The following is a 26,579-nucleotide window of genomic DNA, read 5'->3' on the forward strand; positions in this document are numbered from 1 at the left end:
TGTCTTGTTTACTACCATATATAAAGTGGCATATATTAGGGAAGAACTCAACAAATATTTCTTGACTACATATGAATTTAACAAGACCTGAAAACCTGTTCTATGTAGTGGCTGAAGAAACTGGGGGGATCCATATAGGGCAGAGAAAGCAGACCTGTTCTATATAGGAGGAAAGGCCCTAAGTAGGGAGAGAAAACAGTGGGGTAAAGCAGAGGAGGATTCCAGTAACTTGAGTTGGGGAGGTCGGGGGGATGTTTAATGCTCTGGCTGTTGGAAGGATTTGGTTGCCTGTATGATATGCAGGCTTTAGCTTTGGTATTCTTGGATAAATAAGAGAAATGTGAGCCTAGAGTACAAAGCAAACTCCAAGTCCTTGCTCTGCTTGGTGGATGCTGCATCTTCTTGCGGGGGAGAGATGTGGACACTCTGGGTCATCCAACATTTGACCCATACTTGCCATAAGACACTTTGACAAGAGCCCCATGGAAACTATTCTCTGGACCCAACACAGAACTTGACCTAAGTTTCAATGCCGCCTCTGCTGCCGCCTAGTGTGGGACTCAGTACAAATCACCTCATCTTTCTAATCCAAATGACTTCATTTGTAAAATAGGGATAATCAAACTTGCACAACAGAGCTGCTGTGAGAATTAAATTACATGATTATGGGTGAGAGCATGTAGCTTAAGGCCTGAACTGCAGCAGCAGCCACAGTTAAGTATAGATGACTGACTGAATGAACAAACAAGCTTTGACAGAGGCCAGGAGGGAAAAGTCAAGCTGCTAACAAACCTAAAATCTGGGACACCTTGGTGGCTCAGTGATTGAGCATCTGCCTTCAGCTCAGGGCGTGATCCCACGGTCCTGGGATCCAGTCCCACATTGGGCTCCCTGCTTGGAGCCTGCTTCTCCCTCTGCCTGTGTCTCTGCTTCTCTCATGAATAAATAATAAAATCTAAAAACAAAAAACAAAAAAACCCCAAAACCAAAACCAAACCTAAGACCTTTGCTAAGGTGGAACCCCTGTCATCTAGAATACATATTCTAGATTAGCATCCCACCTCTGTGGGTAAGAAGGGAGTCAGAGTGGATTCAGTGCCTCTGCTGATATTTTGTAGTTGGAAAGCCTCCTGCCACGTATACTCAGAGCCGAAGACAGAAGGAAGGGAGTCAGACCTCAGACCTGCGCTGAGGTCATCATTAACTTTTTCCAACTCCTGATGAAAAAGAAGGAACTTATTCCTTTGGTGCTGTTCATGGCCACAGCGGCAGGCGGAGCTTCGTCTTTCGATGTATATTCCCTTCAAAAATCTGATGTGATCCTAGATCGGAAAAGAAATCCAGAACCTTGGGAAACCATGGACCCTAGTGTACCTAGCAAGCTTATAACAATCAACCAAGAATGGAAGCCCATTGAAGAGTTGCGGAAGGTCCGAAGAGCCACTAAATGACCAGCCTTTGCTTCTTTCTTTCAAAGAGTACTCTATGAATCTAGTGGAAACATTGCTGCACAAACTAGATTATGGATACCAGGGTGCGGAAATGCTTCTGCTACATTTTTAGGGCTTGACTACATTTTCGGACTCGGGATAGGAATTATGAAGGTAGTACAGCAATGACCACATAGTTCAAAAATAATTTTGTGTTTATTTTCTTGTTGTAAATTTAATTTTGCATATTGAAATTTTAATGTTTATGATGCCCAAATGGTTTCCTTAAAGTGTATAGAGATTTATAAACTGAATTGTCTATAATAAAATACTGGGATCCCTGGGTGGCGCAGCGGTTTAGCGCCTGCCTTTGGCCCAGGGCGCGATCCTGGAGACCTGGGATCGAATCCCACGTCGGGCTCCCGGTGCATGGAGCCTGCTTCTCCCTCTGCCTGTGTCTCTGCCTCTCTCTCTCTCTCTCTCTCTGTGGCTATCATAAATAAATAAAAATTAAAAAAATATAATAAAATAAAATAAAATACTATTTGTGCAATTAAAAAAAAAAAGTAACTTTTGGAGCCAGACAGAGCTAGAGACACATACTGATACTGTCACTTATCAACATCGGGTCCTATCAGCTATGTGACCTTGAGCAAGTCACTTTGAGTCTCAACTTCTTTATCTGTGAAATGGGAAAATCGTAGCTATTTTTAGGAATGCTGTGGGAATTAAATTATAATGTATAGGTTATATCAAAGGGGGTGTGATACCCCCACCCCCTGCCTAGGTTTTCATGAAAAATTTTGGCTGATCTATAAAGCAGTCAGATGCCTCAGCAAGAAGAAAAGACATAGGATATAATTCTAGGATTAAGTATGGTAATTAGCCTTAGACAAATGGAGGAATAGATATAGGAAGGAAACTTTGGTTTAAGATAAAAGAAAAGAATGGATACAAGTTAAGATAAGCAGCTTAAAACACAGCAGTGCCTGAGTCCTGACAGTGGACAAGAGATGATGAGGAAATAACCAGGGCAGGGCCAAATAAAGGCAGGCCGGGAGCTGAAACACAGAAGTGTCAGCTGCAAGAGAACCATGGGTAATGCTGGTTGGATGCTATCAGTCTTAGGACAAAATAGGAGAGTCACAGGAAGAGGGTTCTAAGGAGCTTGGTTCTGAATTTTCCAGATTTCTTCAGCATATAGGGCTGGCTTCTGTTAAAGGGGAAGGCTCTGTTTGTATGTGGGAACACTACAGTAAATATACAATTTTGGGGATGCCTGGGTGGCTCAGTGGTTGAGCCTCTGCCTTCGGCTCAGGGGGTGATCCCAGAGTACCGGGATCGAGTCCTGCATTGGGCTCCCTGCATGGAGCCTGTTTCTCCCTCTGCCTCTGTCTCTGCCTCTCTGTGTTTTTCATGAATAAATAAATAAAATCTTTAAAAAAAATACATCCAATTTTGAAGAGGTTTATAAAGCAGGGTCCTTCTGTGGCATTGGAAGAGTGCTCCTTGGCACCCTGTTGAAGCCATTGTTTCATGCCCATCTCATCTTGTCAGTACTGCTCAATGATGACCTGTGTTGTATGGCTGTTCTGGGTTTGGGGGTTGTTAGAGAGGCATGATCTCTTCCCTTGCTCATATGTGGTCTGGAACATCTATAGCAACTAGGTGTTCACCTTTCCAGGATTGTGGCAAGAGCACAGAAGGCTCTGAGCAGCCGGTTCCCTGAGGCCAAGTTGTTTGTACTTGGATGCCATGAGGGCCTCCAGTGTTGACTGGTGCTGCATCTCCACAGCCTGAGTGGAAACCCTGAGAATCCACATGAATGCTCATGTAGACTCCACAAGACAGGGACTATGTCAGTCTTGGTCACTACTGTACCTCAATAGGGAACACAGTAGGTACTCAATAAACATTTAGACTGAGTGAAAGAGAAAATAATAATCTCCTCCCACCCCACTCTAATGATAAGCCGTGAGTAGTTACCATAATGGGAAGGGCTCCAAACTCTTCATGAATGCTTACTTCTGTGAAGTTAGGGAAAAACTAGTATTCTCTGAGTCAGAGTGGTGTCCTTCACTATGCTATTCCAGGGATATAGGCAGGTCTCAGCTGCTGAGATGAGGGGCCCTGAGGACACTAATCTGACAGAGACTGCTGAGGCCTTCATATAGGAATGTGGATGACAGGGAGATTAAATGAGAGATTGCAGACCAGTGGCCCTTGGCCCAAATCTGGCTTGCAGACAGGTTTGATTCACACAGGGTTTAAAATTTTTAAAACCTGAGGGGAATTTTTTTTTAAGATTTTATCTTTTTTTTTATATATCATAATTTTTCTTAAGATTTTATTTATTCATGAGAGACACACAGAGAGAGAGGTGCAGAGACACAGGCAGAGGGAGAAGCAGGCTCCATGCAGGGAGCCTGATGCGGGACTCAATCCCAGGTTTCCAGGCTCACGCCCTAGGCCAAAGGTGGTGCTAAACCACTGAGCCACCCGGGCTGCCCTTAAGATTTTATCTTTAAGTAATCTCTACAGCCAACATGAGGCTTAAACTCAATCCCAAGACCAAGAGTTGCATGCTCTACTGACTGAGCCAGCCAGGCACCCCTAAAAATGAGGGGAATTCTTAAATCTTTTTAGGGATGCCTGGGTGGCTCAAGCAGGTGAGCGTCTGCCTTCGGCTCATGGTATATGATCCTGGGATCCGGGATTGAGTCCCGTATTGGGCTCCTGCCTGTGTCTCTGCCTCTCTCTCTTTCTCTGTGTGTCTCTCATGAATAAATAAATAAAATCTTTTTAAAAATCTGACTTTCTAGATTCTTTTGGAAAACTGATGATATGATAGTAACTAACTGGAGCTGCCTGGGAGAGGCATATACTCTTCAGCTAATCATATCCCCTCTTGGCTCTTCAACTTATTTAAATCTCCTGTTTGGTTTCTTCAGGCATTTGAGTTTGCAACGCCTTCTTTAAGAGATGTAAGGAGGAAAGGGCATAGCCTTGGTTGTTTGGGGAACTCCACGGGTCAGGATCTGATCCAGCTCTGGGTGTGAGCTGGGTCCCTTACCTGATGAGTCAGTGACAGCAGGGTCTGCCAGCCGCCCATAGTGTGCCATGAGTTTGAGCTTGGTTTCCTGTTTCCTGTGTTTCTTGCCCACATAATGTTGTTGAGCCATGACAGGGTCGTTGAAAGTCGCATGGCAGAGGCTGCAGAACTTGTCTGGGTCTATCATCTCTCTATTCTGGTGCAAGGCTAAGGTGGAGGCCACAAGGAAAGGGTTTGTAAGGCGTTTCGACAGAGCTGCGGTGAGAGAGTTCAAACAGAAACAATGAAAAGACCCAGAAGGTGCCAAGCTTTCTAATATGCAGAAAGGAAAGGCTGGGTCACTAATCACACTTGTAGATGTGGCACTGCCTGTGTGAATCACACAGGGAAAACCTTCTCTAAATGTGAAAACTGGGAAGATTAGGGGGAGCTCAATGACCAGCTACTTGGTCAGCAGCTCTCACTGCATTAGGTACATGAATGCTGATTTTCTCATAGTCGGAGGAGGCTTCTACTATCAAGTTGTCAAATTACAACAGACTAGAAATGTACATGTTTGTAGTCTTTTTACCCCTCAGAATTCCCGAGAACATCACAGCAAGTGGGGTAAGAAACTAGGGTGTCATTCCCATCCTCAAAGTGCCCTAGTTACAGAACTGGGAACCAATGCACAGATGTAGCAACTGAGGGCCTGAGGACCTGGAGGTCATTTAGAAAAGGCAACTGTACTAGGGAGGCCTTTTGGGTTACAATGCCTTCTAGGCTGCTAGAGGAGAGTAGAGGAGAGCATATAACATTTAGTTACATGCTTTGTACATATATTTCCTCCTTTGGTCCGCAGAACTACCCCATGAGATAGATATTATTTTGCCACAATAGAGAGAAAAACCAGGGCTCTGATAAGTAAAGTGACTTGTCCAAGATCACCCTGCTGTCTGTGTGACACTATAAAGACTATGCTGTCTTTGTATGCTAGGCTGCCAGAATGTGGTAGGGTAACCTGAGGGTGACAGTTTATGCTTTCACCTTCAGAAAACATCCCTGGCTTTGGTCAATGTATTCATTGTTAACCAGAATCTGTTATAGACATATGCATAAGCCTCCTGTGGGTCAACAAATGTCATGGTACCAATGACAGGCCAGACTGTCAACCAGAATCTGTTATAGACATATGCATAAGCCTCCTGTGGGTTAACCAGAATTGTTACCAGAACAAATGTCATGGTACCAATGACAGGCCAGACTGCTGCTTTATGAAGTGGATGCCAAGACTCACTAATAAGTCCACATGGCTAGAATGGTGTCAGCCTTGTAACTACTGCTTTAAAAATGTGGCCTAGAACCCCCATCAATGGTGGAAGACAAGTGGAGCTTAGCAGCACTCAGATAGATGGCTCAGATGCTTGTTCATCTCTGGACTACTTCAATGGGGGAAATTTTGAGGATTTTTGGCAAGCCAGAGGAAACTTGCTGGCTTTTCTCACAATGGTTTTCCAGCATAGGAATCTCAATTTCCTTGACCACTGACTTTCCCTGTCCATTGTTTCAGCAAGTCATTTAAAAAGTAATGCACATGTTGTAGAATATTTAATATATGAGAAAATATTCAATGTGGTGTTATGTTAAGAAAGCAGGTTATACAGCAACCTGCTTATGTCTTCAGTTTTATCAAATAAACAAATGAAAAAACATACTTGTGATACATGGAAAAAAGGCCAAAGGCATAGAATAAAAGGGTGCTTTTCAGTATTTTCCAACTTTTCTACAATGAATGTAGATTTTTCAAATCAGAAAAGAGAGACAATAATGGTCTCTCTATTAAGGCATAAAAAGGTCATTCTTTAAAAGATACTGAAGAGAAACATCAGAGGTGAATAGTTAAAAGTCAAGTTGGAGGAACTGCTTCAGGACATCCAAAAAATAACAACTAAGGGAGTCTTCTCTTAGGAAACAGCTTGAAATATGGAAAGAGTATTCTATAGGGATGTTTGCTGTACTGTTATTTATAAATATCAAAAAAGGGGAAGGGGAAAATGTTCAACATTGGTTACATGTGGTATGATGGGCTATTATACAGCCATTAAAATGTTTATGAAAAAAGCTTTTAATAACATGAGGAAGTACAAATGTTATATTAAACAGAAAGTGTATAAAGGGAATTATACACAGAATATGATCTTATTATTGTTAAAAGATATAGGCACAATCTTTATGTATGTACTGGCATTTGAAATGACATCAATATATCAATGTTTCTCTTTTGGTGGTAGGATTTGAGGGATATTTTACTTTCTTCTTTTTGCATTGTTTACTCTAGAATCACTCAGAGAGAGAACATGTAGTATCATTTTTATAAACACAATAAGGTTATTTAAAGTATTCTATGTTTATATGCACGTATATATATGGGTTTAATCTGGATATACATAAAACAACTATACACACAGATATACACATATACACATAACAAAAGATTATAGGGGAAACAGTATTCCAAAATGTTAACAGTGGTTATCTCTGAATGGCAAAATTACAGGTACTTTTTCTTTTCATATAGCTAATATTTTCCATATTTTCTACAACATGCTTCTAATACTTTTACATTAGAAAAATGTTTAATTTCAGAAATAGAGTTCTACACTCACATAATAACTTGGAAAGTGCTTAAACTATAAAATTCAGTAAAAAGTAAAAGCAGGATACAAATGGTAGATGCGCGATGATTACAACTGTATAAAAACATATCTATATGTGGCGAAGGCTAAAAATGAATATGGAAGATAACCTCTTTGTATGGAATCTTTGGGGCCTGGCATATTCCAGGGAATTTTCCCATTTATGGAAAAGATCAATCCATATAAAGATAAATGACCTATAAAGTTCTGTTCTAGAGGTAGTTTCCCCTGGCATAATGTTTTAATCCTTTTGGTATTATGAATGGTACTGACTTTTTTTAAGTTTATCTATTTTTTTTATTAATCCCTACATAGAAGGTGGGGCTCAAACTCCTGATCCTGAGATCAAGAGTTGCATGCTTCGCTGACTGAGCCAGCCAGGTGCTTCCCAACACCAACTTTAAACAAAAGCAAGTAGTACTAGTATAACTTAATGATGAACAAACCAATAAGTAAAGCCAATGACATACTCCAGGTGGTGGATGCCTGACCAAATACTACATTTTATAAAGGGATTCTACTCACTATCTTGATGATGGTGATATTACTCGCAGAAACTATAATTTACTGAGCATCTATTATGTCCTAGTTTCATTATATACATTATTTCATCCTCACAACCTATAAAGTAGATATTAACATTTCATAGGTGAGGAAACTCAGGTACAAAGAAGCTAAGTCATATAGATGGTAAATAGCAGCACCAGGATTTAAACCTGCATATCTGTAACCTAGAGTCCATATTCTGTTGTTTCACAGCATGAACTAGATTTGGGTGTGTTAAGAGGGTATGATTTTTTTAAAAAAGATTTTATTTATTCATGAGAGACACAGACAGAAAGGCAGAGACACAGGCATAGGGAGAAGCAGGCTCCATATAGGGGACCTGATGCGGGACTCAATCCTGGGACTCTAGAATCAGGCCATGGGCCGAAGGCAGGCGCTAAACCACTGAGCCACCCAGGGATCCCAAGAGGGTATGATTTTAAGTGACTTTTCACCTTATCTTCAAAATCTTCCAAATCTTGTCTTTTTTCATAATACAGTATTAAAAAATAAGTATTATAAATAGTAGTTAGTCTACTTCTTGGTCCAAAATAAAGAAAGCAGCAAAAATTACCAAGAAAAAAAATGAAATAAAAATCAAGGAACTTTCATTCTTGACTAACTGCAGTCAGCACAGGTTAAAAATCCCAGAAAGTCAGGAGTTAATGAGATGAAAATAAGGGTTGAGTACCAGTGGTGACAAGATAAAGGGGACTATTTTAGAAGTCACTGCACTGGGAAGGAATTCATGGCAGTTGCAAACAAGGCTTGCTGGGCATTAGTGGCAGCACTAGAGTATTCAGCTTTGAAAAGCAAGTCCCTGTCTTGAGAAGAGGCAGATTTGAGGATTAGAGTGAGCAGGGCATAACCTGAGCACACGAAAAAGACAAGGATTTAGCTTTCAATTTGGAACACATGGTAATAAGGGCAGGTGGATACTGGGAGGGGAAAAAAATCTAAATGGGAGAGGTAGGAGATAGAATGCTCTCGTGGTATGGATGGCCTGGAGGACATTGGCATTCCTAATTACAATTATCTGTCAGGACAAAAGCTCAGGGCTAAGATGCTTCTATAGAAACTAATGTAACCAAAAAAAGAGAGAGAAAAAAAGAAACTGTAACCAAAGAAAGGGAGGTTAGGTGAACAGAACTCTGAGGCTGCATTTCACTGCAGCTGGGTTACTCTGATATTTGTAAGGCGTCTCAAAAGCAGTTCAACCTCTCCAAGTCTGTGGCCCCAGTGAGCATTTCTGGGAGCACCAGGCATTGGTGCCCTGAGGATGGGAGGGGTACCAATATAGCACTACTCAGGAAAACCAGTACCTTCCACCTTAGTGGATTGCTGCTTCAGCTTTAAGTTCTTTGCGTGGGTCTTCCCCAGGTAGTGCGACTGGGCCACGACAGGGGAGGAAAAGGTCATGTTACAGATGGGGCAGCACTGGTTCTTGTCTTTGCTTCTGCTGCTCTTCTGGTTGGGAGAAAGAACACAGGTCTGATCAAGCCACTGCCCAGCCAGAAAGTCTTCAATGGTTCCCCACTGCCCATAGAAGAATGGGCATTCAAGGCCCCCTTCATACACTAACCCCAACCTACCTTTCTGGATCTTTCTCCAGCTACTTCATTTTATGCTCTAAATCACCATTTCCCACTTTATTCTCTTTTGTTTTCTTGCTTTGCTTGGGCCATTCCTGATACCTAGAATGATCTTCCTTTTTACCTGCCTGGCATGTATCTCCATAGGCTTCAAGGCCCATATATCTATCTATCACTTCTTCTGGGAGACTGTTACTCAAGAAAATCATTCAGTACACAATTACCGAGCTGCTTTGTGTGAATATTCAGAAACAATCCTGTTCCTTCTCTGCATGCCCAGAGTACATTAAACAGACTTTTATCATACCACTTGTCACCCAAACTGACAGTGTCACATCTTAGGAGACATTGGGCATGGACCATTGGACTCATCTTTGTTTCCTATCCTTAGCACCATGTTGGAGTCTAGCACACAACAGTTATTTGGGGTTTGCAGAACAAGCAGATAACTGAGTTTTATTTGTTGATTGTGATTAGGCCAGAAAACAATTGCATTTCAAGCCTATGTTAAGAGCTCCCGGCCTCTCTCTTGGGTCTGATCTCTGAATAAAGTATTCATTACAAGAGTATTTTTCAATATTGGCACTATCGACATTTTGGACTAGTTACTCCTTTGTTGTAGAGGAAGGGAATATCAGTCACCTCATTTGAACTACTGGATCATCCTGAGAGATGAAGTAATCAAGATACAACGAGGTGAAATAACTTGTCTAGAGTCTCAGAGTTTGTCTTGTCTTTCTGAACTCTAAATCATAAAGCAATAGGGCAACTAGGGATGGGAGTTTGAAGAAGGGATAAGTAAAGGCCCTTCTAAACTTGTGACCTCTATAATTGGAGGCAATCAGTAAATTTTCATTCACTGAGCATCCACGAGGAATTGGAATTTTACTTCACAATTCCTTTAAAAGGTAGGAATTACCTCCATTTTATGAGTAAAGTACAGAGAGGTGAAGTGATTTGCTCAAAGTCACCAAACCAGTAATTTGCAGAGCTAGTATTGGGCCCTAGTCAGCGGACTTCTCATCCCATTACATTTGAACAACCTCCCATGGAACAAAAAAAAAATGGTACCCTTGAGGGACTAGGATTGTTCCAGCATAATTCTCACAGTATTTCTCAGCCAAAAAGCAAATGCATTTACAACCTCACTGGAGCAGGCATTTGGAAAGGTGTTTCTTCCACTTGTTTATTCAAAACATTCAGTGCTGAACTCAGCTCTTTCCCTCCCATTTCAAGAAAGCAAGTAGCTTGGCTTCCTTCCCCTTTTTCTCCTTGAGTAGTGAATGGGTAGCTTCTAGTCCTACTCCAATAAACCACTGAGTAGTAATGCATAACAATGGTTTCATTTACCGAGCCCCTATTATGTGCCAGGTTCTGTTTTGGGGGCTTTTGATAAACCTTCCCTCATTTTAGTTTGGAAAAATTCTAAAAGATAACTGATGTCAGCATTCTTATTTTTAGGGAAAAAGAAATCAAGGCTCAAAGTAACAAGACTTGAAAGTCACACAACATGGCCAGGATTTGAAGCCAATTCAGTTTGACTCAAAGCCTACCTTCTTTCCACCACACCAACCTGACTGCTGGCTTCATCAGGAAGCGAGTAGTCTCAACATGGCAGCTGGATTACCTGTTCTGAGTCTAGCTTCTTCGTTTCCCCTTTTAATGTCTCCATTCCATGGATTGCTAGGTATCTCTTTACTTTGTTGGCATGTTTTTTGCTCTGCAAGAACACAGGAAAAAGATCAAAGATCGCCAAATGCCATTTCATATCCAAGGCACTCAAAAATACTAGATTTTCATCTGATTTATCCTCACAAAAACTTTTGAGGAGGAAAAGGTAGGGGGAAAAAACCTAGTTTATTGAGTTCCTACTCTGTTCAAAGCACTTTACATGCTATCAAATCTAACCTTCATAGTAATCTATGAGAAAATTACCATTAAAAATTTTTTTTATTTATGATAGTCACAGAGAGAGAAAGGGAGAGAGGCAGAGACATAGGCAGAGGGAGAGGCAGGCTCCATGCACCGGGAGCCTGATGTGGGATTCGATCCCGGGTCTCCAGGATCGCGCCCTGGGCCAAAGGCAGGCGCTAAACCGCTGCGCCACCCAGGGATCCCGAAAATTACCATTATCTCTATCTTACAGATAAGGAAACTAAGGCTGAATATGGTGAGGTTTCTTGCCCAAAATGAGCAGCACAGTTGTGATTATAACTCAGGTGTATTTAAAGGCAAACCGCATACTTTCTAACTATACTACACTGAGATCTAAGTATGATGATCCTGATTTAGATGGGAGAAACGAGATACAGAAAAATTAAATCAACCTTCAAGTTACAGTCAACATTATTGGATATAATGTCTGGGGGGCTAAGAAGGAATTACATACACTTCATTGTGTAAGCCATGGAGAAGTGAGGACTTGGCACTGAGTGTGGCAAGTAAAGTCTTTTTTCTTTTCTTTTCTTTTCTTTTCTTTTCTTTTCTTTTCTTTTCTTTTCTTTTCCTTTCTTTTCTTTCAGATTTTATTTATTTTATCAAGAGAGAGACAGAGAGGAGCAGAGACACAGGCAGAGGGAGAAGCAAGCACCACGCAGGGAGCCTGATGTGGGACTCGATCCCAGGTCTCCAGGATCATGCCCTGGGCTGAAGGCAGGCACTAAACCGCTGAGCCACCCAGGGATCTCCTCTTTTTTTCATTTTTAGAAAGTAAAGTATTTCTAAAGGTATAATGGCATACCTGGTAGTGTGCCAACTTCTGGGATTCAGAAATGAGCAGGGCGCAGCAAACCTTACACTGGGTATTGGTAAAGAGACACTGGTTCTTCTGGATCATGTGTTCCACTATAGAGAGGAAAATAAAAAATATTTGAGTTAAAAACCTGCCTCAACAGCACTGTCTTTGAATCCTGTCTCAAACGTAGGGACTGAGTAATGGAATGCCATGCTATTACATCTCAGGACACGTTAGTTACTCCTTCCCTATGCTTTCATGATTCATGCTATGTTCTCATATCACCTATACAATTACATACTTTACAATTTTGTGCAAGCCAATTTTTACTAAGTACATTTTTTGAGTTATAATTGACATGTGACATTATATTAGTTTCAGGTGTACAGTATAATGATTTGATAGTTGTATATATTGCAAAATGGTTACCATGATGACTTTAGTTAACATTTTTCATCATATATAGTTACATATTTTTTTTCTGGTGATGAAAACTTGCCAGATTTACTCTCTCAGCAACTTTCAAATATACAATACAGCATTATTAACTATAAACACCATGATATTCTTTTAAAAATAAATCTTTAGATCATTAACTTAAATAGATACCAATAAAAATGAAATAATACTAGACAGATACTGGTGTCAGAAGCTTGGAGCTCTTCCTATGAAAAATAAGAGAGCGGCAACTGTGAAGAAAGGTATTAAAACATGACAGCATCTAAATTATTCTTCCTAGATAGCATCAGAAAGATTGAAAGACTTCAAAAAAGAATCATTTTATCACTCATTAAAAGAAATTGTAATAAATTCTGTAGCTTTTTAATTATTTGTGAACATTTTCTGTCAAATTAAAAATAAAGCAACTCCCACATTTATTCCATGAAAAAATCAATAGCATTTTATTATTTATTTTTATTTTATTATTTTATTAATTTTATTTTCATGTAATCTCTATACCCAATGTGGGGCTCAAATTCACAATCCTGAGATAAAAAGTTGCATGTTCTACTGATTGGGCCAGCCAGGAGCTGTGCACGTTCTGATTTTAAGAATTTACATTGGTATAATAACTATATACACTATTTTGGTTAGAAAATCGTATTGGGGTTTAGTTATGAATAAATAAAGAAAATCTTAAAAAAAAAAGCTCATATTCTTTCATACAAAATAAATGTTCTCATCTTTCAATGAGAGACACAGAGAGAGAGGCAGAGACATAGGCACAGGGAGAGGCAAGGCTCCCTGCTGGGAGCCTGATGTGGGCCTTGATCCCAGGATCCTGAGATCATGACCTGAGCCAAAGGCAGACACTCAACCACTGAGCCACCCAGGTGCCCCTGTGAGTTTATTAAGGAATATTAAAAGTTGGTTTCTTCAGAATAAATCAGAATATTTGAAAAGCAATTTCGGAGGATAAGTATCAATTAGAAGATGCTGCTGGATGATCTTTTACCTTCATGAGAAAAGGTAAATTAATTCTGTTATCATACAGTAAACACAAACTATTATCTAATACCAGTCAAGTATGTATGGTACAAATCATGCATGATTGGGCTCCCCAGGCACGCTGACTTGGGTCCATATCCTACTGCTGTTTCTATGTGTGATTTTTTTTTTTTAAGATTTATTTATTTATTTATTTATTTATTTATTTATTTATTTATGATAGACAGAGAGAGAGAGAGAGAGGCAGAGACACAGGAGGAGGGAGAAGCAGGCTTCATGCTGAGAGCCCGACGTGGGACTCGATCCCGGGACTCCAGGATCGCGCCCTGGGCCAAAGGCAGGTGCTAAACTGCTGAGCCACCCAGGGATCCCCTCTATGTGTGATTTTATAAGATTACTTAATCTCTATCCTGTAGTTTTCCTCTGTTTCCAATGGGGGTCCTCCCTTATCTGGCAGTCTCACTTTCTGTGATTTCAGTTACCCATGATCAACTAGTCTGAAAGCAGATAATATTCCTTTTCACATATCTTCAGAAGGTCAACAGTAGCCTAATGTTATGTCAGAATGCCTACATCATTCACTTCACTTTATCTCATCACGTAGGTATTTTACCATTTCACATTACCACAAGGTGGGTACAGTGCAGTCAGATACTTTGAGAGATAAAAAGAGATACCACTTTCACATAACTTTTACTACATATTGTTAAAATTGTTCTATTTTATTAATAGTTGTTATTGTCAGTCTCTTACAGTGCTTAGTTTCTAAATAAAACTTTATCACAGGAATGTATATATAAGAAAAAACACAGTATATATATAGGGTTCAATACAATCTGTGGTTTAAGGCATTCAGTAGGGATCTTGGAATATATTCCCCATGAATAAGGGGAACTACTGATAACATGTATCTCATAGAATGTATTATCCTTGTGATTTTCCACACAAAGCATCTGGTACAGTGTCTAGCTTAGTACATGCTCATTGTCAATGTTATATGTCAAATTCTTTTTTTTATTTTTTTATTTTTTTATTTTATTTTATTTTTTTTTTTTTAATTTTTATTTATTTATGATAGTCACAGAGAGAGAGAGGCGCAGAGACACAGGCAGAGGGAGAAGCAGGCTCCATGCACCGGGAGCCCGACGTGGGATTCGATCCTGGGTCTCCAGGATCGCGCCCTGGGCCAAAGGCAGGCGCTTAACCGCTGCACCACCCAGGGATCCCTCAAATTCTTTTTTTTAAAGATTATTTATTTATTTATTCATGAGACAGACAGAGAGAGAGAGAGAGAGAGAGAGAGACAGAGACAGAGGGAGAAGCAGGCTTCATGCAGGGAGCCAGATGTGGGACTCGATTCCGGGACTCCGGGATCACGCCCTGAGCTGAAGGCAAAATGTTCAACCGCTGGGCCACCCAGGCATCCCAATGTCAATTCTTTTTTTTTTTTTAAAGATTTTATTTATTTATTCATAGACACACAGAGAGAGGCAGAGACACAGACAGAGGGAGAAGCAGGCTCCATGCAGGGAGCCCGATGTGGGACTCGATCCCGGGTCTCCAGGATCACACCCCAGGCTGCAAGCTGCGTCAAACTGCTGCGCCACCAGGGCTGCACCCAATGCCAATTCTTTTTTGGGTACTATGTTTCTCTCTCTCTCTCTCTAAGATTTTATTTATTTATTCATGAGAGACAGAGAGAGAGTGTCAGAGACATAGGCAGAGGGAGAAGTAGGCTCCTCATGGGTAGCCTGATGTTGGGACTCGATCCCAGGACCCCAGGATCATGACCTGACCCAAAGGCAAACACTCAACCACTGAGCCACCCAGGTGCCCCTTGGGTACTATGCTTCTGAGCAAATTAATTATTTTCTATATTGTACCCGTGAATATATATATTTTAAAATATGGATTTTAAGTAATCTCTACGCCCAACATGGGGCTTGAGCTCACAACTCCAAGATCAAGAGTCTCATGCTTCATGGACTCAGCCAGCCAAGTGCCCCAAGATATTTTAGATTTTATTTATTTATGAGAGAGAGAGAGAAAGAGAGAGAGAGAGAGAGAGGCAGAAACAGGCAGAGGGAGAAGCAGGCTCCATGCAGGGAGCCCGACGTGGGACTCCATCCCGGGTCTCCAGGATCAGGCCCTGGGCTGAAGGTGGCGCTAAACCGCCAAGCCACCGGGGCTGCCCGGTATTTCTTATTCTAGAACTTGATAAATGTTTCTTGTTCTAGAACTTGATAAGCGTTAAGTTTTTTCTCACTGTTCTTAATCTGACGTTGAAACATCTAAATTCACCTAACATATTACACAAGTTCTACACTGTAGGAAAGTATGAGCTTAACCTGTTCTTAATTGTTGGGCCTGGGGAACTAAGCCTTACCTTTGGGGAGGAAGCAACATTTCACATAAGGCATAAGTTCTATCATGACACCAATAATCTGAGGCAGGGGCAGAGTCCAGAAAACTGTGAGGGGATAGCAAGCTCACATTTTTTATCTTCTACTCTGGACCAAAACATGGTCAAGATGCCCAGGAGGGAGGTTCTTGGTAGGAAACTTTTTTTTTTTTTTTTTTTTTTAAGATTTATTTATTTGAATGGGGAGACGAGCAGAGGGAGAGAATCTTCAAGTAGATTCCCTGCTAAGCAGAGAGTTTGATATGGGGCTTGATTCCATAACCTATGAGATCATTACCTGAGCTGAAACCAAGGGTCGGATGCCTAACTGACTGAACCACTCAGGTGCCCTTCTTGGTAGGAAACTTTTAAGGTGACTTTCCCTACTCTACTACAAAATCTAAAGTTTATTTATGCCAGCCCTTTTGGGGAGAAAGGCTTGCTATCTAGCTATATTTCTGCTCCTTGGTGTCCCTGTTTATTTCCCCATTTTTCTCCTACAGTGGTCAATAAGTTTTTGTGAAAGACCTTGCTAGCCTCAGCTGAGTTCAGAGAAACCAAGGGAAGGGGGTCTGTGAACACACCTGGGCCAGAGCTTTTATTTTATTTTATTTTTTATTTTTATTTTTATTTTTTTCAGAGCTTTTATTTTAAAGGAAGGATGAGAGATTCCTCAGAATGCAAAGCCTATAAGGGGGGAGGTGGTACCCAGGAGTCAGAGTCCAGTCATCCTCTTCTGACCTGGAGATGCTGGATTTTTAAAAAAAATTCTTTAAAGAAGATGAGGTAAATTAAAGAAGATGAGGTTCTTTTTTAAAGATATTCAGAATCTGACCTTCAAACACTGAACAGGACAGGGACCATGTCATTTATGACTTTGTATTCCAGTATCTCGTATGATATCTGACCCATAGCAGGGCCTTGGTGAGTACCCACTGAATGAATGAAATGCACCTCTCTGGCCCAGAGAGTATATCCACATAGTCCATAAACATGTATTTGGAATGTCTTCTCTGTGCCAGCACTGGAGCCATATCAACAAGTAAGACAGAACACAAAGTTAAGTAAAAAGCAAAATAATGACAGAGAGGAAGAAATGCTATGAAAACAAAGTGAGTGGTAGAGAATGATGGGGGCAGTATAGTCAGTGAAGATCATCTTAGGAGGCATCAGCCACAAGGTCTGGGGGAAATAGTGTTCTAGCCTGAGACAGTGCCAGGTCTCTGAGGCAGGGATTAGTTCGGCATATTCGGAATAGAAAGGAAGTCAGTGTGGCTAGAGTATGGTGAAGGAGACAAAAGTGGTGGGAAATAAAGTTGGAGAGGTAGTGTGAGGCCTACCGGATCACATTGAATGAATATAACACCTCAAAAGCTATGGTTTCAACTATGGATTTTGTTTTTATGCCATGAGAGGCAACAAGGTCTGGCTTATGTTTCAAAATGATTACTCTGGTCATTATGTCAGCAGACTGTATGGGGATGGCAATGGAAGTTGGCAATGGAGACAGAGAAAGTGTGTGGATTTGGAATTATATTCTAGAAGTAGATCTGATACGCAATTTCTTCGATTGGATATAGGGGAGTGAGGGGAAGGAGTCAAGGATACTCCTAGGTTTTGAGCTTGAGCAACTGAACAGATGAGATGAAAACTGGAGGACGATAAGCTTGGAGGAGAACTTAAGACTTTTCTTTGGCTATTAAACATGAGTGGTCTATCAGATATATGGGTAGAGATATCAATAGTCAAATGGAGATTCAAGTCTGAAGCTCAAGGGAGAGGTCAGAGCTGGAGATTATAAATTGAGAATCATCAGTATATCAATCATACTTTAGGCTACGGACTAAAAGAAAATGCCTAGTGTAGACGGAAAAGGAAAGAGGTCCTGGGACTGAGTCTTGGAGCCCTCTGCCCTGAGACAGAACTGTCCAGCAAAGCCCTTCCTAAATTCCTGACCCATACAAACCATGAGAAGTTTACAAGGTTGGAGGAAGCTAAGATCCACATTGGGAAAAAGAACTTACATAAATTATCAGAATTCGGGGATACCTGGGTGGCTCAGCAGTTAAAGTGCCTGCCTTCGGCCCAGGGCATGATTCTGGAGTCCTGGGATTGAATCCCACATCAGGCTCCCTGTATGGAGCCTGCTTCTCCCTCTGCCTGTGTCTCTCATGAATAAGTAAATAAAATCTTAAAAAAAAAAAGAGAGAATTCTGAGAAGGTGGCCTAAATGTACATCTCTGTTGCCCTGATATCCATATACAACTTTAATCCAATTACTAACCATCTCCCCAGAATGGGATAGGTTTGATATAAGAAATTAGATGCTTAGAAAACCATTGGAGAGGCTGGAGGTACTTGGTTGGGCCTCCACAAATGTCTCTAGGAACTATATATGACAGAAGAGCTATAGTTTGAGGCTTTCATTGTAACCTTGCTGAAAGTAAGAAGCTTCCATTGTCAATGAACCTACATCTCAGCCTGTGAAGCTGGATAATGGATGCTGGAACACTGATGTAGGACGATCTCATAGTTCCATGACTTTTCTTTTTTTTTTTTTAAATTTTTATTTATTTATGATAGTCACAGAGAGAGAGAGAGAGAGAGAGAGGCAGAGACATAGGCAGAGGGAGAAACAGGCTCCATGCACCGGGAGCCCGACGTGGGATTCGATCCCGGGTCTCCAGGATCGCGCCCTGGGCCAAAGGCAGGCGCCAAACCGCTGCGCCACCCAGGGATCCCCTCCATGACTTTTCTTGATAGTAACAATAGTCAAAAGCCATAGGGATATGGTCTTCGCTGCATTTGTCTTCCAAATCTTATGACATGATTGGCAGATTGGATTTGTATCCATATTGTAGCCAACCAGAAAATGTGTAGGGCAGAAACTAGCACAGGGCTGATTTTCACAGGGTCAGTGAAGTATGGACACAGGTAGCGTAGGGAAGCAAGATAATTCATAAACTTAAGGAATGTAGAAGTAGTATTTGGGAGACAAAATGATCATGACACCTCAATTCAAGTTACAACTGTCTTTGGGTGACTTAATGTGCCTTAAGTTGCCTTAGGATACTTAGGGTCAGAACAGCTGGTCACTGCAGGACTTAACTACCTCCTATATTCCAATTAATGGTGAACACTGCTAATCTATAATGACTTGCTATTCCTTGGGCCCATATGTGGCCTTAGAGTCTTCAACTCAGCTCCACAGAAATTCATCGGTTGTTTGAAGTTGGTCCTCAGAGAGAGATATAACCTATTTAGTAGCGTGCTTATTATGACTTGTTGGGAGATAGTGGATTTCTAGCTACAGCTATAGTTAGTAACCACGAAAAACAAAAGATCCTAGTAAAAGCAGGTTGGATATAATCCACCAGTGGGTCAGATTTGTTAATCAGTATAGTCTAACTGGCAGGGTGGTCTACAAGAATGAATTGGCCAGTTAGCTCCATTAAGATTACTTAGCCTCGGTGCTTCTATCTATTTTGTGAATCCATATTGTTGATGGTCTGAAAAAGCTCAGATTTTAACATACAAAAAAGGCATAAAGAAAGCAAATATAATGGTATTGATGAAGTGGTGTTAAAAACTTTTTCACTTAGACTACGTATAATATAGAGTTGAGGGGCGCCTAGGTGGCTCAGTTAGTTAAGCATCTGACTCTTGATTTCGGCTCAGGTTGTGATCTCAGGGTAATGGGATTGAGTCTTGAGTTGGGTTCCATTCTGGGCATGCAATCTGATTGAGATTCTCTCTCTCCTCCTCCCCCTTTGCCCACTGCTTTCTCTCTCTCTCTTAAAAACAAAAACCAAAATACAAACAAAACAAAAAAGCAGAGTTGAGCTGAAAGTACAATAAATTAAATGAAAAATTCATGAGAAAATCAACATCAGTTTCAAAGTGGTAGAACGAATCAATGAACTTGCAGATAGATCAACAGAAATATCCAATCTGAAGGAAAGAGAAAAAAATGGAAGAATAATGAATAGAGCCTCAGAGACCTGTGGATACATCAAGCATACTAAACAAATATACATGGGGAATCTCAGGAGAGAAAGGAGTAGAAAAAAAAATACTTGAAGAAACAATGTCTGAAAACTCTCTATATTTGATTAAAGAAAAAAACATTAATCCATATAGCCAAAAGTCTCAAATACCAAGAGACCTACACCCAGATACATCATAGTCAAATTGTTGAAAGATAAAAAGATAGGAGCACCTCGGTGGCTCAGTTGGTTAAGTGTTCAACCCTTGGTTTCAGCTCAGGTTGTCATCTCATGGGTTAGACTGAGCCCCATGTCGGGATCCACATTCAGTGGGGAGTCTGCTTGAGGATTCTTTCTCTCTGCCCTTCCACCTGCTTGTGCTGTCTCTCTAAAATAAATAAATAAATAACTTTTTTTAAAAAAGGAAAGATAAAGACAGGAACCCTTTAAAGTAACAAGAGAGTGGGACGCCTGGGTGGCTCAGCGGTTGAGCATCTGCCTTTGGCTCAGGGCGTGATCCTGGAGTCCTGGGATCAAGTCCCATATCCAGCTCCCGGCATGGAGCCTGCTTCTCCCTTTGCCTGTGTCTCTGCCTCTCTCTCTGTGTCTCTCATGAATAAATAAAAAAATTTTAAAAATAACATATTTATTGATACATAATTCCTATACCATAAAATTCACCCTTGTGAAATATACAATTGTAGTTTTTAGTATATTCACAGAATTGTGCAATCACCACCACTGTCTAATTGTAGAACATTTTCATCACCCCAGAAAGAAACCATATACCCACTACTAGTTACCTCTTGCAACTACTTATCCCCTTTCTGTTTCTATAGATGTGCCTATTCTGGATGTTTTGTATAAATTGAATTGTATAATATGTGGCCTTTTGTGACTAGCTTCTGTCATTTAGCATAATATTTGAAGGATAGTTTTGCTGGACATGGAGCGGTTGGTTGACAGTTTTGATCTTCTCACTATTTTGGATATGTTATTCCACTGCCCTCTGGTCTTCATTGTTACAGATGAAAAGTTAAGTCATTAATCAAATTATTTCTCTATACATGATGAGTCATTTTTCTCTTGCTACTTTATTTTTTTTTTAAGATTTTATTTATTTATTCATGAGAGACACAGGGAGAGAGAGGCAGAGACACAGGCAAAGGGAGAAGCAGGCTCCATGCAGGGAGCTGGATATGGGACTTGATCCCAGGACTCCAGGATCATGCCCTGAGCCAAAGGCAGATGCTCAACTGCTGAGCCACCCAGGCATCCCACTCTCTTGTTACTTTAAAGAGTTCCTGTCTTCATCTTTCTTAAAAAAAAAAAAAAAAAAAAAAAAGCAATTGATTGATTGATTGATTGATTGATTTTAGAGAGACAGCACAAGCAGGTGGAGGGGCAGAGAGAGAGAATCCTCAAGCAGACTCCCTACTGAATGTGGATCCCGACACGGGGCTCAATCTCACAACCCATGAGATGACAAAAAGATATTATTTTAAAAAATTATTAAGACTAAAAGCAAAATAAAGACATTCCCAGATAAAGACTGAGAGAATTCACTGCTAGCAGGTTTGGTTTGCAAGAAATAGTAAAGGAAGCCCTTTTGTGTTTTTTTTTTTTTTTTTTAAGTTTTATTTATTTATGATAGTCACAGAGAGAGAGAGAGGCAGAGACACAGGCAGAGGGAGAAGCAGGCTCCATGCACCAGGAGCCCGATGTGGGATTCGATCCCGGGTCTCCAGGATCGCGCCCTGAGCCAAAGGCAGGTGCCAAACCGCTGCGCCACCCAGGGATCCCAAGGAAGCCCTTTTGGCCAAAAGGAAGTGGTAGTAAGTATAACTTGAATCCAGAGGAAGAAAAAAAGAACATCAGAAATGGTAAATATGTGGGTTAATATAAAAGATATTATAAATATTGTTTTCCTAATTACTTCTGTTAACTTCTTTAAAAGACATATTGTATAGGGGTGCCTGGGTAGCACAGTCAGTTGGGCACCTGATCTCGGTTTTGGCTTAGGTTGTGAGCTCAGGGTTGTGACAGTGAGACTTGCATATAACTCCATACTCAGCAGTGGAGTCTGCTTGAGATTCTCTCCTCATCTCCCTCTGCCCCTCCCCATTGCCTGCCCCTCCAAATAAATAAATAAATAAATAAATAAATCTTTTTAAAAAGGACATACTGGGTGGCCCAGGTGGCTCAGCAGTTTAGCGCCGCCTTCAGCCCAGGGTGTGATCCTGGAGACCTGGGATCGAGTCCCATGTCAGGCTTCCTGCATGGAGCCTGCTTCTGCTTCTCCCTCTGCCTGTGTCTCTGCCTCTCTCTCTCTGTTTCTCTCTCTCTTTTTTTTTTTAATTATTTTTTTTGTTCATTTTATGATAGTCACACAGAGAGAGAAAGAGAGGCAGAGACACAGGCAGAGGGAGAAGCAGGCTCCATGCACCGGGAGCCCGATGTGGGATTCGATCCCGGGTCTCCAGGATCGCGCCCTGGGCCAAAGGCAGGCGCCAAACCACTGCGCCACCCAGGGATCCCTCTCTCTGTTTCTCTTACGAATAAATAAGTAAAATCTTAAAAAAAAAGAAAAAAGGACATATTGTATAAATCAATAATTATGACACTGAATAATTAGGCTTATAACATATCAATGTAATATATATGACAATAATAGTACAAAGGAGGGGGAGGAATGGACCACTATTAGAAGAATGTTTTTATATTTTATCAGAATTAAGTTAGTATTAATTTGAAGTAGACTGTGATGAGTTAAGATGCATCCTGTAGTCCCTTGGGTACTAAGAAAATAAAATTAAAAAGTAAAATAAAAAAAAAGTATAAAAAATATTAACAGAAATTAAAATGGTCCACTAAAAAATACTTAAAAGAAGTCAGTAAAGGAGAAAGGGAAGAACAAAATGTAAAGGAGAGAAAAAAAAAAAATGTAAAGGAGATAAACAGCAAAGTAGAAAATGTAAATCTAGCCATATCAATAATGAAATTAAATGTGAATAGTCTAAAGAGCCCACTCAAAAGGCAGAGACTGTCAAAGGATAAAAAAGCAAGATCTAGGGCAGCCCAGGTGGCTCAGCGGTTTAGCGCCGCCTTCAGTCCAGGGCCTGATCCTGGGGTCCCAGGATCGAGTCCCACGTCAGGCTCCCTGCATGGAGCCTGCTTCTCCCTCTGCCTATGTCTCTGCCTTTCTCTCTCTGTGTCTTTCATGAATAAATAAATAAAATCTTAAAAAAAAAATTTAAAAACGTAAGATCAGGATCCCTGGGTGGCGCAGCGGTTTGGCGCCTGCCTTTGGCCCAGGGCGTGATCCTGGAGACCCAGGATCGAATCCTACGTCGGGCTCCCGGTGCATGGAGCCTGCTTCTCTCTCTGCCTATATCTCTGCCTCTCTCTCTCTCTCTGTGTGACTATCATAAATAAATAAAAATTAAAAAAAAAATAAAAATAAGAAAAAATAAAAAAGCAAGATCTATACAATGGGGATTCTATTTAGCAACAAAAAGTAATTAAGTACTAATACACAGTACGACTTGGCTGAACCTCAAAAACATGTTGAGAAGCCAAATGCAAAAGGCTACATATTGTATGATTTTGTTTATATGAAATGTTCAGAATAGGTAAATTTATAGAGTACAGTGGTTGCCTAGGGCAGAAGGTAAGAGTGGAGGTTTAATGTAAAGAAGCACAAAGGGGGATCCCTGGGTGGCGCAGCGGTTTGGCGCCTGCCTTTGGCCCAGGGCGCGATCCTGGAGACCTGGGATCGAATCCCATGTCAGGCTCCCGGTGCATGGAGCCTGCTTCTCCCTCTGCCTGTGTCTCTGCCTCTCTCTCTCTCTCTCTGTGTGTGACTATCATAAATAAATAAAAATTAAAAAAAAAAAAAAAGAAGCACAAAGGAATTAACTGGAGTGATGGAAATATTCTAAAACGCAATTCTGTACTTTTACTTAAAAAATCATTGCATTGTGCAGTTACAATGGGTGAATTTTATGGTATATAAATTATCAATAAAAGTTGCTAAGAGAGGGGATCCCTGGGTGGCTCAGTGGTTTGGCGCCTGCCTTTGGCCCAGGGCGCGATCCTGGAGTCCCGGGATCGAGTCCCACATCGAGCTCCCGGCATGGAGCCTGCTTCTCCCTCTCTGTCTCTCTCTCTCATAAATAAATAAATGTTAAAAAAAAAAAAAGTTGCTAAGAGAAAAACAAAACAAAGAGGAGTAGAACTTGGGGTTACAGGTATCTACTTAGGCCTCATATAATTATTGGAAAGTGAGGAGAGTAGGAAAAATGAGCTGGGTCCTAAGTGACACTGTACATTCATAGACACATAAGCAATTCACTTTTTAGAGCACAGCTGCTGTGTTCTCTGCTTCAAGATCAAGCGATCCCTTCTTATCCCTCAAGGACAAAGGTCACTCCCTCTTTGTGCACAACCAATTCTTATACATTCTTCTTCACTGCACCCATTACATTAAGCTGAAACTGTTTTGGTGTCTGCTTCCTGGACTAGAACTATAAAATCCCTTCAGGACAAGGACAGTATCTTCCTCATCTCTGTAGCTCTGATGCCCAGCCATCCTGGGTACTGAGCAGGTATCAATGAATGTTTGTCAAATTAGTGAAAGGAAAATTGGGGTGTGTTTGGGGGAGGATTTGTATCAAACAAGTTTGAAATTATGAGGCAGAAAGAGGGCCCATATTAATTTAGGAGTCAGACTAGACTAGTTTTTAAATTGGAGAAGCATACAAAAGGGCATAGGTCTGTGTACCACCCCAAATGTAAACATACCTTCCTTGGATGTGGCCAAAATTCCATTTTATTCCAGGGTAATCAGTTCACAAGCAATACATTAAACTTTCCAAGATTAGTCTGCTCACCAAGTAAACAAATTATCTGATTTCCCTATAGATTACTTGACAGGATTAGCACAGGCCAAACAGTTCTTGTACTTCTGGCTAAGAGTTAAGCAGCTAACTGCTAAGGACTATGAAAGAGGTCACACAACCAAGTCAGGCCAGCTTTTACCATCCTCCTCTATCTCCACTTTACCCAGTGCCAGGTCAAATGCAGAGCAAGCTGGGAAGCTTTCAGCCCAGAAGTGGCCTCTCCTGTATCCTGTTCTCCACAACTTTGGCACAAGCATGGGATACAAAGAAGCTGGAGCCAAAGTATACTCTGGCCAGTTTCTCAGTCTCCCGGCCCTCACCTCATAAAAAGGACCCAGGCAGTAGAGACCAGACACCTAGAAACAGGGGTAAATCAGGTTCAAGACACCAAGGCCAGGAGGAACATAGGGTTAAGAAGACCTTCTGGACGGGCAGCCCGGGTGGCTCAGCGGTTTAGCGCCGCCTGCAGCCCAAGGTGTGATCCTGGAGACCTGGGATCGAGTCCCACGTCGGGGTCCCTGCGTGGAGCCTGCTTCTCTCTCTACCCCTCTCTCTCTGTGTCTCTCATGAATAAATAAATCTTAAAAAAAAAAATCTTAAATGTTTAAAAAAAAAAAAAGAAAACCTTCTGGAGTCCTTGGCAGTGTGGGGTATGAGAGAAAGGATGCAAAGGAGGCAAGGGACATAGGGGTGGGGGAACCTGTGGACTGGGACGATGGAGTCTGTGAGAAATGGTGGGGGGCTAGTAGTCTGGCGGGGAAGGCTCCGTGGGTCTCCGAGAAGGGATGGATAGGAATGAAAGTCGTTTAAGAAGAGTTGAAGAAGAGCTGCGCTCTGGTGGGTGAGAATGGAGGGACCGGAGTACGAGAGGGGCCTTGACCATTTAAGCCCGCAGACCTCATTCCTGTGGTGCTGCGGCCTCAATTTTCGGGGTGCCTGGCCCATGGTACCCAGGCCCTGCTGGGGTGCACGAGTCCAGGAGTCCCGGGGCGCGTCACGCAAGGGGGCGGGCCGGGCGCCAGGGGGTGTGACCGGAGACCCGGGGGCTGTCCGTGCTCCCGCCCCGCGCTCCCGCCCCTCCCCGTGAAATGAGCGGGCGGTTGGACTCGCTGCCTCTGAGGTCCCCGGACTCACCTTCCTCCCTCCCCACTGGTTGGGCCCCGGACACTGCTTCCCAGAGGCGGCGCGCCCTCTCGCGGTCGAAGCGCAGCCCGTCCGGTTCCCGTCCTTCTCGTTCCTCGGAGCTGTTGTATGGCCGGGCCCCTCCACTGTCCGCGGCCTCTACGGTGCCCAACCCGCGATACTCCATCTTTCCAGCAAGCCCTAACCGGCCGATAGTCACTCATAAACCTTGGTCTCGCGAGATGTGGGACGTTGCCCGGCCAACAAATCTCGCGAGGTTTGGGCTCTGCGGACCGCCTTGCGGTAGGGGGCCCACACGCTTCTCTTTGGTCGCTGCTGGGGGTTCTCGGAGTGTGTGCTGTGGAATTGAAAGTCAGTCTCTGGTTTAACAGCAGCCCCCTCCCTCTGGTACAGGTTCGTGCAGTCTTTTTTTTTTTTTTTTAATTTATGATAGGCACACAGTGAGAGAGAGAGGCAGAGACATAGGCAGAGGGAGAAGCAGGCTCCATGCAGTGGGAGCCTGACATGGGATTCGATCCCGCGTCCCCAGGATCGCGCCCTGGGCCAAAGGCAGGCGCCAAACCGCTGCGCCACCCAGGGATCCCAGGTTCGTGCAGTCTTAAGCCAAAGGTTTTCACCTTGCTCACTGTCAGCCTTCAACACTTCTCATTTCATTCTCTTGAAGACCCTT

At 41.9% G+C, this 26,579-nt stretch overlaps 1 protein-coding gene and 1 pseudogene across 5 annotated transcripts in view; one reads left to right on the forward strand and one right to left on the reverse strand.

The window, feature by feature from the left end:
* Nucleotides 1-26,126, reverse strand: part of ZNF346 (zinc finger protein 346) — a 36,042-nt gene extending 9,916 nt beyond the window's left edge. The window contains exons 1-5 of one of the 5 annotated variants that reach the window (XR_013378053.1): nt 25,901-26,126; nt 12,036-12,139; nt 10,923-11,015; nt 9,026-9,170; nt 4,504-4,737 (exon numbers count right to left, since the gene is read on the reverse strand). Coding sequence is in view for 4 of the 5 variants with exons in the window: in XM_077895423.1 (XP_077751549.1) it covers nt 4,504-4,737; nt 9,026-9,170; nt 10,923-11,015; nt 12,036-12,139; nt 25,901-26,075 (751 nt within the window). In the remaining variant the exon portion in view is untranslated. Of the gene's footprint in view, nt 1-4,503; nt 4,738-9,025; nt 9,171-10,922; nt 11,016-12,035; nt 12,140-20,098; nt 20,239-25,900 lie in introns of those variants that run through there. The other 4 variants (XM_077895424.1, XM_077895423.1, XM_077895425.1 and 1 more) reach the window with 4 other exon arrangements.
* On the forward strand, nt 252-1,748 carry LOC144311989 (normal mucosa of esophagus-specific gene 1 protein pseudogene; annotated as a pseudogene).
* Nucleotides 26,127-26,579: the final 453 nt, after the last annotated feature.

This window comes from Canis aureus, chromosome 4, assembly GCF_053574225.1.
Source record: "Canis aureus isolate CA01 chromosome 4, VMU_Caureus_v.1.0, whole genome shotgun sequence".
Lineage (NCBI taxonomy): Eukaryota > Metazoa > Chordata > Mammalia > Carnivora > Canidae > Canis > Canis aureus.